This window comes from Nelumbo nucifera, chromosome 8 (genome assembly GCF_055504915.1).
Source record: "Nelumbo nucifera cultivar China Antique chromosome 8, China Antique-T2T, whole genome shotgun sequence".
In the NCBI taxonomy this organism is placed as follows: domain Eukaryota; kingdom Viridiplantae; phylum Streptophyta; class Magnoliopsida; order Proteales; family Nelumbonaceae; genus Nelumbo; species Nelumbo nucifera.
In genome coordinates this window covers 53,974,278-53,991,008 of record NC_142656.1, presented here as the reverse complement: position 1 = coordinate 53,991,008, position 16,731 = coordinate 53,974,278, and the positions used below count along the sequence as shown (strand labels likewise).

The 16,731-nt window shown below is 40.1% G+C and overlaps 1 protein-coding gene across 4 annotated transcripts; it reads left to right on the top strand.

Annotated features, from left to right (window-relative positions):
• Positions 1 to 12,437: 12,437 nt before the first annotated feature.
• Positions 12,438 to 16,528, top strand: LOC104601619 (uncharacterized). Of its 4 annotated transcripts, none has more exons than XR_016079249.1 (8): positions 12,438 to 13,485; positions 13,561 to 13,693; positions 13,779 to 13,994; positions 14,101 to 14,256; positions 14,358 to 14,610; positions 14,694 to 15,094; positions 15,198 to 15,463; positions 15,607 to 15,638. XR_016079249.1 is itself a non-coding variant. In XM_010265023.3 (8 exons), exons 1-8 carry the CDS (start codon positions 12,455 to 12,457, stop codon positions 15,940 to 15,942), a joined length of 2,643 nt encoding a protein of 880 aa, XP_010263325.1. In that variant the 5' UTR covers positions 12,438 to 12,454; the 3' UTR covers positions 15,943 to 16,528. The 4 variants fall into 4 exon arrangements, 2 of the variants coding, with proteins under 2 accessions (XP_010263325.1, XP_088748769.1); XM_010265023.3 differs by having other exon boundaries at positions 15,347 to 15,463; positions 15,607 to 16,528; XM_088892643.1 differs by lacking the exon at positions 15,607 to 15,638 and having other exon boundaries at positions 15,198 to 15,234; positions 15,347 to 15,463.
• The last annotated feature ends 203 nt before the right edge of the window (positions 16,529 to 16,731 follow it).

Below are 16,731 nucleotides of genomic sequence, written 5' to 3'. Positions count from 1 at the left end.
CTTTTCCCCCCTTTCTCTTTTCTCCACCTTTGCAAACACCACCGAGTGATGACAGTGGTTTTTCAAGCTGTAATGGACACCTTTTTCTTCTTTCTCTGCTGCTGCAAATGCCACCGGATGACGATGGTGTTGTTTTTAGAGTGGTAATGGGCTTTCTCTGAAACTAGAATGAAGAGGGCTTCAATTTCAGGGATGTGGTAGCTGATGATGAGCCACGTTGTTCTCTAAATAATGACGATGAACCTTTCCTCCCTCGAAATCGAAGCACTATTCTGTTGCCACTGTTTGCCCCATTGTAAAAGTTTCTAGTGTCTTTTGCTGTAGTGGGGCTCGGGGGAAGAAAGATAAATAAGAGGAGAGGAAGAGGGAGTAAGAGAAGAGAAACTTGGGGGGAAGAAAGAGGAAGAAGAAAAGGAGAGGAACAGGGAGTGAAAGAGACAGTGAAGAGGAACTGGCGGGGAAGAAAATGGCATGATGCTGTTGCCTGTGGAGAAGAAAACAGAAAGTCCTAAATGTTTTATCAAGTCTATGTTTGGTTTGAAGAGAAAGGAAGGGAAAGGAATGAAAACCTATACAAAGTTTGTAAAGGTTTCTTTGCTTTTTCCTTCCTTTCCCTACTTTTTCCCTCAAACCAAACATAGCCTAAAGGGATGACCTATTTGTTTTATGTGGAGCCATCTTATAAGGTATAAGTAATTTCTAAACTACATATTTATAAGTAGTTGCCTCAAACATGAGTATATATACAAGTAATTATTCCGTATGTTGACGGCATCATGTGTTAACGTGGAATTCATTCAGCTCCTGCAACTGGTTGCCACCCTGTGCTCATTCTTAAATAAACTTCCATTTATTCTTTCTCATAGCCCTTGGCAACAAGCAATCTGGACTCTTTCCATTCCCAGTGGAGCATTTGTTGGAATAACTTCTGAAAATTATGGTAGTTCTTGGACGAGGCACGAAAACAATATAAAACAAATCTTGCTAACTTGTGGGTTGCTATACTACAACTTTGAATGCGTAAGTCGCTTTGGTGGTTTGAGATTATCCACCAACAGAATGTTCACAATAGATTTTACATCACCATCAACAATTGCGTTGGAAAGGTCGAGTGCCGGGGCCATACCTTCATCAATTTACAGCCTTGCGTTGAAATCTCAAGCCTAGATAGGGAGGTCCAATCATGACGCTCATTGTAATGGTTTAGCAGATAGAAAATTTCCTAAAAGCTCAATCATCATTATTTTGGTTAAATTATAAAGACCCCCTTGTATGGGGTTAATGAAAAGTACCCTGAACTTTTATTTGTGATAAAGTCCTTGAATTTTCACAAGCGAAAATCAGTTAAAATAACAAGAATTATTTCATTAATATAGAAAAAACAAATTTCTTTTAAATTCTTGTTTGATTTCCTTGTCATGAATGTCTCTCTTCATATTAAAATATAAAAAATATTCACCTCTTTCTCCAATGAATCAATTTAAACCTCTACCATTTTATCTAAATATTGAATCTAGCAAAAAAAGTGCAAGTCTTTGTTTCAAATGAAAGTTTAGGGGGGTAATTGTCATTGACCCCATAGTATAGTGGTCTTTGTAATTTACCCTTTTGTGCTTAGGAAGTTAGGACTATTAAAAGTGGTCCAAAAATAGTAAAGTGGGTAAAAATAAAAGAAAAGTGTCACTTTGGGGTGAACACTTAACCTATGTTCACCTGTGGAGTGTTTTTATCCAAGGTTTTAAAAATTGACCCAGAAATGAAACTACTTTGGCTACTAGTTTTTGGGTTGAAAGGTTTGAATGTCGAGTCTGAGTAGATCAGCTTGTGACATTTTCAAAAATTTTTAAAATAATTAAAATAATAAAGGGCCTGGAAACCATTGTCCATTGAGCAATTTAGCGGTTCAATTGTTTGGTTCCAATTCAACAAAATTTTTTTTTTGGGAAAATTCAGACAGTGAAAAATGAACCAAATAGGTGACTCCCAAGTTGAACAGTTTGACCACCTAAATCAACAATGGTTTTAAAACATGTCTTTATCCCCAATTGTGTTGCTATGTGTAAGATTCTTTAGTTGGTTAGACCTTTTTTTTATGTAAATTGCATATTAGTGTCCTATACTTTGGGGGTAGTCTCACTAGGGTTGTCAATTGGCTGGGTCTACCTAATGGACCTAAATCGATTAAATCGATTATTGGTTTTGGTCCATGGTTTTGTCCCAATTAATAATTGGGCTGGTTTCTATTCTTGCCTGTCCCAAACCGATTAGGACTAGGAACAAATTATTAGTTTCTAATAATTTTATCATATTTTAAGTTTGAAATGGTAAACTTGATAGATAATAAATAAGCTAATATTAGTTAAAAATGTTTAATTTTTAACATATAAATAATTTAGTATTTTTTATCATTTTTATCAAGTTTATGTTATCAAAATTTAAAATTTAATTTATTATTTAAAGAAATAAATATAGTTTTTAGTATAATTGAGACTATTGGTTTTGGACTTGACAGACCCGCTTATTAATTAGGATAGTTCTTGGTTTATGATTTTGTCTTGATTAATAATTGATTCATGGTTCTTGATTTATGATTTTGTCTTGATTAATAATCGGTTCACAGTTCTTGGTTTATGATTTTGTCTTGATTAATAATCGGTTCGAGATTGGTTCTGCCTGAATCCGACCAAATCCGAAGTTGACAGCCCTATGCCTTACTTTGGTAGAAGTTTAAACCATGCCATTAGTATCTAAACTCCAAAAAAACTATCACTTTAGGCCCTACCGTTCACATTCCGTTAGTTATTTGATGCATGCTATGTCACATGCGATTTGAAACTTTCAAAATCCTAAAATCACCCTTTAGAAGTCCTCGAGACTAAATCAGAACAATAGTGACCAGAGTCCCAAACTCACCACTGGCACTAGTCCACTTCCTCTAAGATGCCCCAATGCCATGTCAAAGTCACCCATCGAAGTCATAGTTAAGAATTCCTTGACTTGACACTTAACAATCTTGGGCGAATGGAGTGAGTCCCCTTGATATAGGCGACTTATGAAAGATACCAATGGAGTGAGTCACCTCCAAAGTACAATGAGAGTACTAATAGTGTGTTAACAACATTTTTAGTAAGCTTTTCTGTGCTTAATACTCATAAAAGTTAATTTTCTACAATTGATGAAGCGGAAGCTCTGCTTAATTGGTTGCCATGCTTTAACTAAGGAAGCTCCAAAAAAATCTAGCATCAAGGATGTTAAAGATCTTAAAGGCTTTGGAGGTGCTAAAGATGGATTTATTACTATATCTCAATAAGAATGCATTATCACTACATTAAGTTATACTTAATTGGGCCGATTTGGTTCACAAGAATAGAGGTTTGGAATCAGAATTGGAATGAGTCGTTTTGATTCCAACTATTCGATTGGATGGAACCCAAATCCCATTCCCATTGTTGCTGGAATGGCATTCTCCCATTTGAGAGAATGTCCATTCTCTCCTCCTCCTTTGGCAATGCAATCCATTCCAGATTATTCCAATTTCCATTCTAATTCTTCTCGGAACTAAATAAACTATGGGAATAGACCCTTAATTGATTTTATTTTTCTTAGATCTTGATGTATTTAGTTGTATGATGCATTCCATAAATGCTCAACAATACTGAACTTAGTTAAATTCTCCTCAGAAACCATAATCATTATTAGGTTTGGTTTCTTGGCTTTCATGAGCTTTAATCTATACTATATAAAAGTGTGGATGCAATGTGAAACTTTTTTTAGACTAAAATTACCCATATTTCTTTGTTTGAGAAAGGGTATAAAAGTCATAGTTAGGTAATAAAATTTTTAAAATAGAAATAAATATAGAAAATTACAAAAAATGTAGAAAAAATTAGGCATATTAATGATATTTTTTTATTAATCAAATTAAACAAAATAAGTGTAATAAACAAGAATTATTTTTATTGATAATGAAAATGAAATGCATAATTTATAACTGGCCAAAAATGAAATATAAAAATTAATAATAAATAGTTCAACTTTTGGGTTAAATGTGTTGACCTTTAATGTCATAAAGTTTAACCTTTAATGTCATAAATAAATAATAAACATTAATAAAATATAGAAATATAAAAATGAAAAAATACATACATTTTGCAAAAAAAAAAAGCATTCAAGCACATGTATAATATCATATTTATCATATTAAATAAAAAGTAAATGTTACATATCAAAATTACTTTTACACACAAAAATACAAAAAAAAATTGAACACATCTATAATTTTATATTTACACAATTAAAAATATGAATAAGATTGTGTAACTTTCTTTTAACTAAAATACTTATTTTTGAATTTAGTCCCTATTTAATTTAAGGTTTCAATTGTAAATTAAACTACTACTTTTTGCCTCATTCAATTCTCTTTATTTAAATCTTATATTTTTTTAATAAATGAACAAAAGAAAAAAGATGCACTAAAAAGATACTTGAAATTTCACGATTTGATCCGGTTATCACATATTTGGATGTGGTGTTTATGAAATCAGATTTGGATTTTGCAATTTGCATCCTATTAATAATAAAAAATATAAAATATAAAACAAAAAAATAAAAGATACATAAAGTTCATAGAAAATTTTGGATATATTATTACTATCATTATCATTATCTAGAATTACCACGTGCAAAGCATGTGCACACTTACTAGTAAGTTATAAAAGTTAGAAAAATACTTATTGAAAGATAATGGAAGTTTTCAATCCTCTAGGCAAAATGTGCCAAGGTTTATAAGCGTTTGGGCCATCAATCAGGTAAATTGGTCTTGACTGTGTCAAGTAGTTGACTACTCAAAAACATGTGTCGACTAATTATGATAGCTAATGCATGCATTGCAAAGACTATAAGAAGTAGTTAACTACCTCAAATACATGTGTCAATTAACTATGATATTTGAGGCATGAAAAGTGCCTAATCTGAGAAGATGAGTCAACTACTTAGTAATGATGTATGAACTACTCAAATTGACTAAGTTCAAAGTCTTACTAATCGATTAATAAGGGGGGACCATTCAATTAGAAAAGAAATAGGATTCCTCCATTTGTATTGTAGCCGATTATTAAATGTACAATCGTCTACTATAGAGAAGATTTGTTTGAAGGTTCCAATGTCTACTACTACTATTATTGAAAATCTTTCTAACATGTTAGGGAAAATTTGAATCATTTCTAAAGAAAGTAAAATCCTTTGAATGGCTAGAAAATGGTCACTTGCTCTCAAATCCTCTATTAATAGAGGAGTTCAACTTGATTCAAAAGGCAAGAAAGCAACAGTTAAGTTTGAATCAAGGCTTAAGAAAAACATGTGCATCCACTTGTACATATTGTAAATAATTGATTTTTAGAGAGAGCAAGATAGAGCTAGAGTCTTTCTAGAGAAAAAGATCTCTATGCTTTATCAGTTTTATACGTGAGCTTTGTTGAGAAGCCATTGAGCTTGTTCTCACCCATCTATTGGTATTTTCCTCCATGAGCTGAACATCTATGAGTACTCTAGAAATTGAGTATAGTTTGAGTTGTATTGGTTATATCTACCTATTGAGAGACTACTCTTGTTGTAAACATACTCTTGTGCTATATAAATGAAGAATTTTGAGCAGGTAAGTGTTCAACTTGTTAAACACAATTTTAAGGTCTTGTTAGCAAATCCCAATTATAAAGTATTGCAAGCACCTGGAAGCCTTGTTGGTTTGGGTCTTGTTGGCACTTGTATAAGTCCAAGTAGAAGACACTATCCATAGTACTTTGCTTGCATTTGACAATAATTTTCTTTTATTGTATCCTTTAGCATAGTTTAATTAGGGGTGCAAGTCACATATGTTGGGCTGTATGTATTGTATGAATGTGTATAGTGGGAGTCCGGATCTCCTTCCCACAATAACTCTGGTCACGTCTACCTACATACCATCACAACCACACATAGAGAACATCTCATTCTCCTAGTATTATGCATGGGGAGATGTTCCCAATGCACGGGGGTAGTGTGTTGTGGATAGACGTGGGCAGGAGATCCGGAGTCATATAGTGGAGCCGGGCCTGGGCACGAGTTGATCAATGAACCCGCTCTAAAACTATACATGTATGCATTTATGCAAATATGTATGCATATATGTAAATATGTATATAAATATATGTGTACATATGTATGTATGTATATAGTTGGGCTGGGCTTGAGTTGGGAGAAGGTGGGGTCGGGCTTGGGCCTAGCTAAAGACTAAAAATCCTGTATAAAATTTCAGGTTGGGTTGGTTTGGACTCAAGTTGGGCTCACCCAATTTACACCCCTAAGGCCAAATTTGGGAGTGCTTATGTTAACAATAAGTGTTTCATGTTGGGTGTTTGGTGGTCTTTTTCTCCAATAAACATTTTTTTTAAAAAAAAAAGCACTTGTCACTCATTTGTCCTTATTTTCTTTCAAATTTTCAAAATATACCATGATTTTTTCAAACTCATGTGGGTTACAGGCATACTCTCTCTCTCTCTCTCTCTCTCTCTCTCTCCTATTTCTATCACTGTTATATATGGTGAGAAGACGATGGAGGAGATGTACCACTGGTTGGATCGTTTAAAAATGTAAAAAATGAAAGATGTGTGCTGGTTGGAGAATATATATAGTAGAGAAGAAAACATGAAATTTCAAAACCTATGTCTTTGGCATTCGAAGGGTGTAACTGGTATTCTAAAAATTAACTGGGGACAATTGTGAGAGAAAAAAAATTGAATAAGTGCTTATTATATAAGCACTTAAAAAACTGCAATTTTTGGCTTATCCAATAAGCACTTATTTTGGACTTATTTCCCAAATGTCAGTAAGTGCTTAATAGCATGATCCCAACCCTAAATAAATGTTTATTCGAATAAGTACTTATTTCTAAGGGAGAATTTTCGATTAATACCCTGTACTTTGGGCCTAGTGCCACTTTGGTCCTCAAACTTTAAAATGCGACAATTTGGTACCTGAACTATCAAAATGTGACAATCCAGTACCTACCATTAATCAAATGTTAACTGATGAGGGCGGATTTGGCCCTCCAATGATCTTGTGACACCTGGCACCTCATGCCAACTAAGTGCAGCCCCTTGACAGCTAGACAGCTCGAAGCTCGCCATAGGCAGCTCACCACTAGGCAGCTCGCCATCATGCATCACTCACAGGTAGCTCGCCACTAGGCAGCTCGCCATCATGCAGCACTCACAGGCAGCTCGCCACTAGGCAGCTCTCCATCATTGCAACACACAAGTAGCTTGCCACTAGGCAGCTCGCCAACATGTAAACTGGCAACTCAGAACAACTAGGTGACACCCGGGACCACTTTGACAACAACTTGCCTTTGCTAAGTTAATGGTGTCCCACCAGGTGCGGCCTGGCACGGGCGTGGCCTGGCACTGGCGCGGCCTCGCACGAGCGCGGCCTAGCACAGGTGCGGCCTGGCACGGGCGTGGCCTGGCACGGGCACGGCCTGGCACTGGCACGACCTGGCCCTGGCACGAGCTACCAACTTGGCCCTGGCACGAGCTGGTGGCCTGGCCCAGGCACCGACCTGACGGCCTGACACAGGCGCCAACCTGACAACCTCGAGGAACACACCTCCGTACCTCGCATTTTACGGGATTGTGACTTGTAACGGCTATATTAGTTCACCAACTCCTCGGTTCTGACGAGAAGGGATAGTTTTACCGTTTGATGGCATTTCACCCACCTAACTCGCAAGCCAGTCCCATCACAGTTGCGATCCAGGAACTGCTCCACCTAACCCATGATGACTCCAGTATATAAAGACCTCACTCCCAGGGGCGAAGGTAGGATGCAAAAAGGGATGGGTAACCTCTACTCTCTAGCTCTCTCATTCTCTTATCATCTTCAAGCTCTCTACTACTATACTGCGTTAACTTAGCCATCAGAGTGACCTCACCAGGTAAACACCCACGGGTTCTCTGATTTAGTTCTCGCAGGTCCCTTAGCTCCCGCCGCTTACAAAGATGAGCAGATCATCGCCAGCAGGGAGTAGCTAGTTCAGTTCCCGTCGTTACTGGTAGCCAGATCACCTCTTGCCGGTAGTAGTCGGGTTGCACTACACTAGGGAGCTCGTCATCAAGGTAGCTCACCTCCAGGCAGCTCATCGAGGTAGCTAACCTCCAAGTAGCTCATCAAGGTAGCTCACCTCCAAGCAGCTCATCAAGGTAGCTCACCTCCCAGCAGCCCATCAAGGTATTTCACCACCAGGCAGTTCGCCACCAGGGAGCTCCACTTCAACCTCTGAGTCACAGGACACTTGGGAGTAGACGAGATGACGAGGTACTTAGCCAAAAAATTGACACATCACGAAAAAAAAATGATACGTGACCGGAGCCGGTTACATCAATTGGCGCCGTTTGTGGGAACACGCTACAAAAAGCTAAGTTCTCATCCTACACAAGCTAAGTTCTTATCTTACAAAAAGGCTAAGTCCTCTTCTCCCTGAAAGTTAAGTCCTCCCCTTTTTAGAAACTGAAGCTCTCGCTTTATAGCTTCCATTTTTTATGAACTCAAAGACTATGCAGGGAGCTAACAGACTAAGTAGCTCTAAGGCGCCCCCCTGGCGGCCTGTGCATGGCCTGGTGCGGCCTACGTGCGGCCTGCACACGGCCTGGCGCGGCCTGCACACGGCCTGGCGCGGCCTGCGCGCGGTCTGGCAGCCTTGCACACGTGCCGATCTGGCACGATTTGGCACGAGCCCTGACCTGGCGACCTGGCCTAGGCGCGAACTCACGAACTAAAAAGTCACCAGCCTAAAAAACAAGTAAGCAAGCTCTAGCTCTCAGATTGTGATTTCTAGCTCGCAGTCTACTATGAGAGAACTGACTTAGCCATCGGAGCGACCTCACCGGGTTAGCCACCTCGGGTCCTCTAACATTTAGTTCCTTGTAGGTCTCTAAGGAGCAACAAAGTTCAGGAGCGGACTACGGGTCCCTCCCAAAGCCTAAGGGCCACAACAAGACCCAGTCGCCTCTACGGCATGGGCAACGCTTCAGGAGCGGACTACGGGTCCCTCCCAAAGCCTAAGGGCCACAACAAGACCCAGTCGCCTCTACGGCATGGGCAAAACTTCAGGAGGGGACTACGGGTCCCTCCCAAAGCCTAAGGGCCACAACAAGACCCAGTTGCCTCTACGACATGGGCAAAACTTCAGGAGCAGACTACGGGTCCCTCCCAAAGCCTAAGGGCCACAACAAGACCCAGTCGCCTCTACAGCATGGGAAAAGTTCAGGAGTGGACTATGGGTCCCTCCCAAAGCCTAAGGGCCACTAATGCTGAAAGACCCAGTCGCCTCTACGACACATGCAACACTACTACTGAAAGACCCAATCGCCTATACGGCATGGGCAACACTGCTGCTTAAGACCCAATTGCCTCTACGGCATGGGCAACACTACTGCACAAGAGCCAGCCGCCTCATCGGCATGGACAAAGTCAACAAGAGTGGACTATAAGTCGCTCCCAGAACCTAAGGGCTAAAGTACCAAACTGGCAGAGACCTCAGCACCTTACGGGCAGCTCGCTTCCAAGCAGCTTCCAGAGCCTAAGAAACTGAATCAACACCTACGAGCTCATCGAATTACGGGCCAAAAGGAGAAATATACTCCCTTCACCGAGTTACTTTCTGCTCAGGAGTGGGGGGCAAATGATGAGGGTGGATTTGGTTCTCCAATGATCTTGTGACACCTGGCACCTCATGCCAACTAAGTGTTGTCCCTTGACAGCTAGACAGCTCGAAGCTCGCCACTAGGCAGCTCGCCATCATGCAGCACTAACAGGCAGCTTGCCACTAGGCAACTCGCCATCATTGCAACACACAGGCAGCTCGCCATCATGTAGCCTGGCACCTCAGAACAACTAGGCGACACCCGAGACCACTTTGACAACAACTTGCCTTTGCTAAGTTGATGGTGTCCCACCAAGCACGGCCTGGCATGAGCGCGGCCTAGCATGGGTGGGGCCTGGCATGAGCGCGGCCTAGCACAGGCATGGCCTGGCACTGGCGCGGCCTAGCACTGGCATGGCCTGGCACGAGCTGGCAGCCTGGCCCTAGCACGAGTTGGTAGCTTGGCCTTGGCATGACCTGGCCCTGGCACGAGCTGGCGACCTAGCCCAGGCACCGACCTAGCGGCCTAACACAGGTGCCAACTTGACAACCTCGAGGAACACACCTCCGTACCCCGCATTTTATGGGATTGTGACTTGTAACGGCTATATTAGTTCACCAACTCCCCGGTTCTGACGAGAAGGGACAGTTTTACCGTTTGATGGCATTTCACCCACCTAACATGCAAGCCAGTCCCATCACAGCTGTGATCCAGGAACTGCTCCACTTAACCCATGAGGACTCCAATATATAAAGACCTCACCCCCAGGGGCGAAGGAAGGATGCGAAAAGGGATGGGTAACCTTTGCTCTCTAGCTCTCTCATTCTCTTATCATCTTCAAGCTCTCTACTATTATACTGCGCTAACTTAGCCATTGGAGTGACCTCACCGGGTAAACACCCCCGGGTTCTCTGATTTAGTTCTTGCTGGTCCCTCAGCTCCCGCCGCTTACAAAGATGAGCATATCATCGTCAGCAGGGAGTAGCCAGTTCAGTTCCCATCGCTACTGGTAGCCAGATCACCTATTGCCGGTAGCAGTCGGGTTGCACTATACTAGGGAGCTCGTCATCAAGGTAGCTCACCTCCAGGCAGCTCATCAAGGTAGCTAACCTCCAGGCAGCTCATAAAGGTAGCTCACCTCCAAGCAGCTCATCAAGGTAGCTCATCAAGGTAGTTCACCACCAAGCAATTCGCCAGCAGGGAGCACCACTTCAGCCTCTAAGTCACAGGCCACTTGGGAGCAGACAAGATGACGAGGTACTTAGCCAAAAAATTGACACATCATGAAAAAAAATGATACGTGACCGGAACCGATTACATCATTAACCTACTGTTAAATGACATTTGAAAAAGAAACAAATGCCTTTCAAGTGTCATTTAATTTTCTTTATCAACCATCTAAACGTTGACAAAAAATTAAGTCCCAAATCCTTGCTTGTTTCATTCAAGAAAGTTGGGGTCACCAAAATGCCCACACAAACGTGACCCGAACTTTCTTGAATTGAAGAAGAGGCAAGGATTTGAGGAGTTCAGATCTGCACCCCACAAGGGGGCGCCCCACAACGTCCCACAGTACGTCCCCACCGTGTATTGGGAACATCTCCTGATGATGACATCATCATTTCTGGTATACCATCAGGAGATGTTCCCAATACACAGCGGGGATGTACTATGGGACGTTATGGGGCACAGATGTGAACTCAGATTTTAGATGGTTGATAAAGAAAATTAGATGACACTCGAAGGGCATTTGTGTCTTTTTCAAATTCCACTTAACGACTGGATAACAACTAATTAATGACAAGTACTGAATTACCATGTTTTAAAAGTTCGGATATTAAATTGTCGCATTTTAAAGTTCGGGAATTAAAGTGGCACTAGGCCTAAAGTGCAGGATATTAATCGGAAATTTTAAACACTCCCAAACTTGGCCTAAGTATAATGAATACAGATTTACAACCGCACATCTCGCTTAATACCACGTATCACTATCAACCTTGATGCCAATCCTACTGTTAAAAGGTGAGTTTGTGACGATATTCATTTGAATAACGAGTACACGGTACTTTCTTAATTTCATTGCATATTAGGAATGGTGGGACAGATTGCCCAAAGGGATGAATTAATGCCTAATGGAGGGAAGATTCACACCTATGAATGGAGCAAAATTAAAGGCGTGATTCACTACCATAAAAAATGAACCTGTCACATAATCATGTCTAGATACATAATAACAGAAACAACAAATTTGCACGATCCATCTTATATTGCTTGGCGTTTCTCTCTCTCCTGTAGAAGGAATAACAGCTTGATTCATCAGTTGCAACATAAGGCTGTTGTTTTGGTTTTGAAAACAAAATCATATATTCTAGCAAACACTACTCAACTAAGCAAAATCAATTCTTACTCAATACTTCTGGGCTCTTATATTAGAAAAGGGGCATGTCAAAAAAGACTTAAATAAAAATAATAAGAAATGATTTAATTGCTCATAATTAATTAATTTAAAGATGAATTAGACAATGGATAAAATGGAATGATGAAACAGGACTCATGTAACCGACTTATGTAAATGGGACACAAGGCTTTGATGATGATGATAAATATTATTCGACTGGCCTAATTAACATAGCTTTCTGCATGGGACCCACGAATTTGATTCAAATTGGAAACCATCTAGTGTCTTGTGAATCTAGTACTCAAAAGACAATTGAACTAGTCTTTGTCATGAATCTATAAATGAGATTCCATGGGTCAGACACGTCTTCAACTCAAACATGGCAAGCCTCAAAATCACCAAGAAACATCACAAACACCTCAACAACCCCTTCACATCTCCCCCGAAAGCTCTTCCTTTCATCCATGGAGGCCTGTTCTTCAATCTACAAACAGTCCCTTCACAGAAGATCTTCGATGTTGGGAAGGATTTCCAGCTCAGTTGGAGCTCAATTGATGGTGGGTGTCTCTCTATTTCTCCCAAATCTCAACCCACGAGGCCCATCTGGTCTACCGTGCCAGGACAAGCCTTTGTTTCTGCAGCAATTGTAGAGACAGAGGCGGAAGAAAGCAGAGGTTCGTTTGTTATAAAAGATAAACGTGTTCATTCGATATGTAACCGTCAATATATTGAAGATATAAAGGTGATAAATCAATCTGATATCAGTGAAGTGGCAAAGTATCCTGATTTCCCATCTGGGTTCTGGTCAATGGACTATAAATTGGATTTCAAGGATACCTATTTCCCCATTTTACTCATAACAGGTTGGATTTTCTGCGACACGAGGAGGAATAAGCAAAAACAGTTTCATTTTGAGAAACTCAGAGCTCATGGAGGCTTAGATTTAGAGACCGAGGAACATTCCATCTCTGCCAAAAGATATTGGGCTTTGTTTGAACAGAAAAGCAGTAATCAAATTGCTTTCCAAGTGAAACTTGGAATACCCAATTCTGATTTGCACCGGAGAGCCTTGCCAAAGGTCCCCAGAAGCTTCAGGAGTTTAAGATGGAAGCTGGGCAGGCCTAAGAAACGACGTCTTGGGTGGTTTTGGTTTCTCTCAAGGCCAAGAGGTTTTGTTGCAGTTAATCCTTCAGATGATGAAAGAGAAGAAGAGAAGCCTGGAGATTTTCCAGGGGTAAACAGAGTTTTTCTGACATATTCAAGTGAAACAGATGAGAAGTTCTACGGTTTTGGAGAGCAGTTCTCTCACATGGAGTTCAAAGGTAGAAGAGTACCAATTTTTGTTCAAGAGCAGGGCATTGGAAGAGGAGATCAACCCATCACTCTTGCAGCTAATCTGGTTAGCTACAGGTATATCTAAGACATTCTGAGCCTCTGATCAATTTAATTCTACTTTTGTTCAATTTTAAACTTTTACTTTTACAGAGCTGGAGGTGACTGGAGTACTACCTATGCACCTTCTCCATTCTATATGACATCAAAGATGAGGTCTCTTTACCTTGAAGGATACAATTATTCTGTTTTTGATCTAACAAAACCAGATAGAGTTCAGATAAAGGTAATTCCTTGAAGTTAATACATCTCAGAATATCCTCAAGGTAATCATTTCTCAAAGTTTCAGGTTTTTCTGTTATTTCTTACAGATACATGGCGATTCGTTGCAAGGTAGAATACTCTATGGGAACTCACCAACTGGCCTTATTGAACAATTCACAGAAGCCATTGGACGACCCCCTGAGCTTGCTAACTGGATCATCTCCGGAGCGGTGGTGGGAATGCAAGGTGGGACAGAGACAGTACGCAAGGTTTGGGATAAACTGAAAAATTATGATGTTCCCATCTCAGCATTCTGGTTGCAGGTAGTTTTCTTACCTAATACAAACATAGACATACACCTCCACCTTCACAGAGACGCATATCTAAGTCAAATTCCATCTGAATGAGGATGTGGTGGATGGCATGTAGGATTGGGTGGGGCAGAGAAAGACTGTAATTGGGTCTCAGCTATGGTGGAATTGGGAAATTGACAGAGAACAGTACAGGGGATGGCAACAACTTCTGAAGGATCTTGGTTCAGAGGATATTAAAGTGATGACTTACTGCAATCCTTGTCTAGCACCTGTAAATATATTGTCCCTCATTGATAATTGAGAGAGAGAATGATTAGAGAGGACAAGTCAAAAACAAGTTTCTGATTCTTTGCTAATTATTTGCCATCACAGGTTGATGAGAAGTTGAACAGAAGGAGAAACCTATTTGAGGAGGCCAAAAAGTTGGACATCTTAGTGAAACACAAGAGTGGAGAAATATATATGGTTCCAAACACAGCTTTTGATGTGGGGATGTTGGATCTGACACACCCAGATGCCTCACGATGGTTCAAGCAGATCTTACAGGAAATGGTAGATGATGGTGTCAGGGGATGGATGGCAGATTTTGGTGAAGGCCTGCCACTGGATGCATCACTCTATTCAGGTATGAAATTTTATTTTCTTATTTATCAAAAACGTAGAGAACTTCATATTTACCAACACTAATAGAGCATTCTCATTGATTAGGTGAGGATCCTATATCTGCCCATAACAGATATCCTGAGTTATGGGCCAAAATAAACCGGGAGTTTGTGGAAGAATGGCAATCTACTCAACTTGCAAGGGAAGAGAAGGACAAAGAAGAGTCTTTAGTCTTTTTCATGAGGGCTGGTTTTAGGGAAAGTCCCAAATGGGGTATGCTGTTTTGGGAAGGTGACCAGATGGTAAGCTGGCAGGCAAATGATGGAATCAAGAGTGCTGTTGTAGGCTTGCTTAGTAGTGGACTGTCTGGTTATGCCTTCAACCACAGTGACATTGGAGGCTACTGTGCAGTAAGCTTACCTCTTATTAAGTATCAAAGAAGTGAAGAGTTGCTTTTGAGATGGATGGAACTGAATGCATTCAGTACAGTGTTTAGAACCCATGAAGTAAGTAAAAGTGGCTGCCTCCAACTTTACATAAAAACTTATAAGATTACATTGCCATAATCAAACAGGTTTATTTGCTCAAATGAAGTTTTCCAAACAACAGGATGAAGCTCTTAAATTACTTTGATGGAGCTGTCCAGGTTTGAGGCAATAAACAGATATTAATCCCCAAATGTTGAAGAGTTCAAATTGATATTCTCCATTTTGACAATCCTAATAAGATACCAAGCAATTTTTTTTTTTCTCAAACAGGGAAATAGACCATCTGCAAATATACAGTTCTACTCGAATAGCCGAACCTTGTCACATTTTGCACGCTTTGCCAAGGTTTACAAGGCTTGGAAATTTTACAGGATTCAACTTGTGAAGGTAATGTCAAGAATTTGTCAATACCTGTTTCTGTTTCACTTCGAAGCAAGTTTTTTTGTAAAAACACTATAACATCCAACTTACCTTACTACAATCTAATAGGTCTTTTTTATTGGATTCTTTCTTCTTTTGATTCAAATCAGGAAGCTGCACTCAAAGGTCTGCCTGTTTGCCGTCATCTCTTTCTCCACTTTCCGAACGATGAACATGTGCACAACATGACTTATCAACAGTTCTTGGTTGGCACAGAGATCCTAGTTGTGCCTGTTCTTGATAAAGGCAAGAAGGAAGTTAAGGCATATTTCCCACTAGGAGAAAGTTGCTCTTGGAAACACATTTGGACAGGGAAAACATTCAACAAACAGGGAACTGAAGTTTGGATAGAAGCTCCAGTTGGCTACCCTGCCATATTTGTGAAGTCTGCCTCTTCTGTAGGAGAAACTTTTCTGAAAAACCTAAGAGATCTAGGTGTTCTTTAACAACAGTTCTGAATGAAGCCCCAAGTCTCAAGTATTGTGGCATTCAGCCTCCTATCAAATCTCAACTAATGATCCTTATCCCAGCAAAAGCAGACACTGTTGACAAGCGGAGAAACTCATTTATACCCCTTGTAGTTCCTCTATACTTGCAAGTTCTTGATGATCCTGAAAGTACAGGTGTCAATTAAGTAGCTTAACATTCAAGGAGAGAACCACCAGCAAATTCTCAATGTCTTTCAGATTATCTGTACTGATTTCCCCCCCACAATTTGCTGCAGAGAGTTGGTTCACTGTCTTTCACCCCAGACGATGTGTTTATATGCATCAATGGCTCTGAGTTTTCCAACGATGTAACAATAAGGTTGCTGTTTAGGTTTTGAAGACGGAAAGAAGTAGAATTTTAACAATGTAAAGGTGTAAAATTGTAAGAAGAGTTCAAATGTAACAGTCTAGCAATGTCTCCATCAATTTGATGCATTTTGTAGAAGAATCCAAAAATTGTATTTGTATACTAGTTAACGGAAGGGGATCCATCCGACGCACAGGATTTGTCAAGGGAAAATGAAGCTATAGAAATTAATAACTATCATGAGGAATGCAATGTTGTGTAAAATAATTAATCTTTTATTTTAGTAACTAGTAAGTGTGCATGTGCTTTGCACGTGACAATTCTAGATGATGACAATTATAGTAACAATATATCCAAAAATTTTCTATAAACTTTATGTATCTTTTATTTTTGTTTTTTATTATTAATCAGATGCAGATTGCAAAATCCAAATCTGATTA

Coding starts and splice junctions, on each gene's coding strand:
- LOC104601619 (XM_010265023.3), top strand. CDS start 12,455: ATGGCAAGCCTCAAAATCACCAAGAAACATCACAAACACCTCAACAAC. Junction 13,694..13,778: donor CAGATAGAGTTCAGATAAAG/GTAATTCCTTGA, acceptor TATTTCTTACAG/ATACATGGCGATTCGTTGCA. Junction 15,464..15,606: donor ACAGGATTCAACTTGTGAAG/GTAATGTCAAGA, acceptor GATTCAAATCAG/GAAGCTGCACTCAAAGGTCT.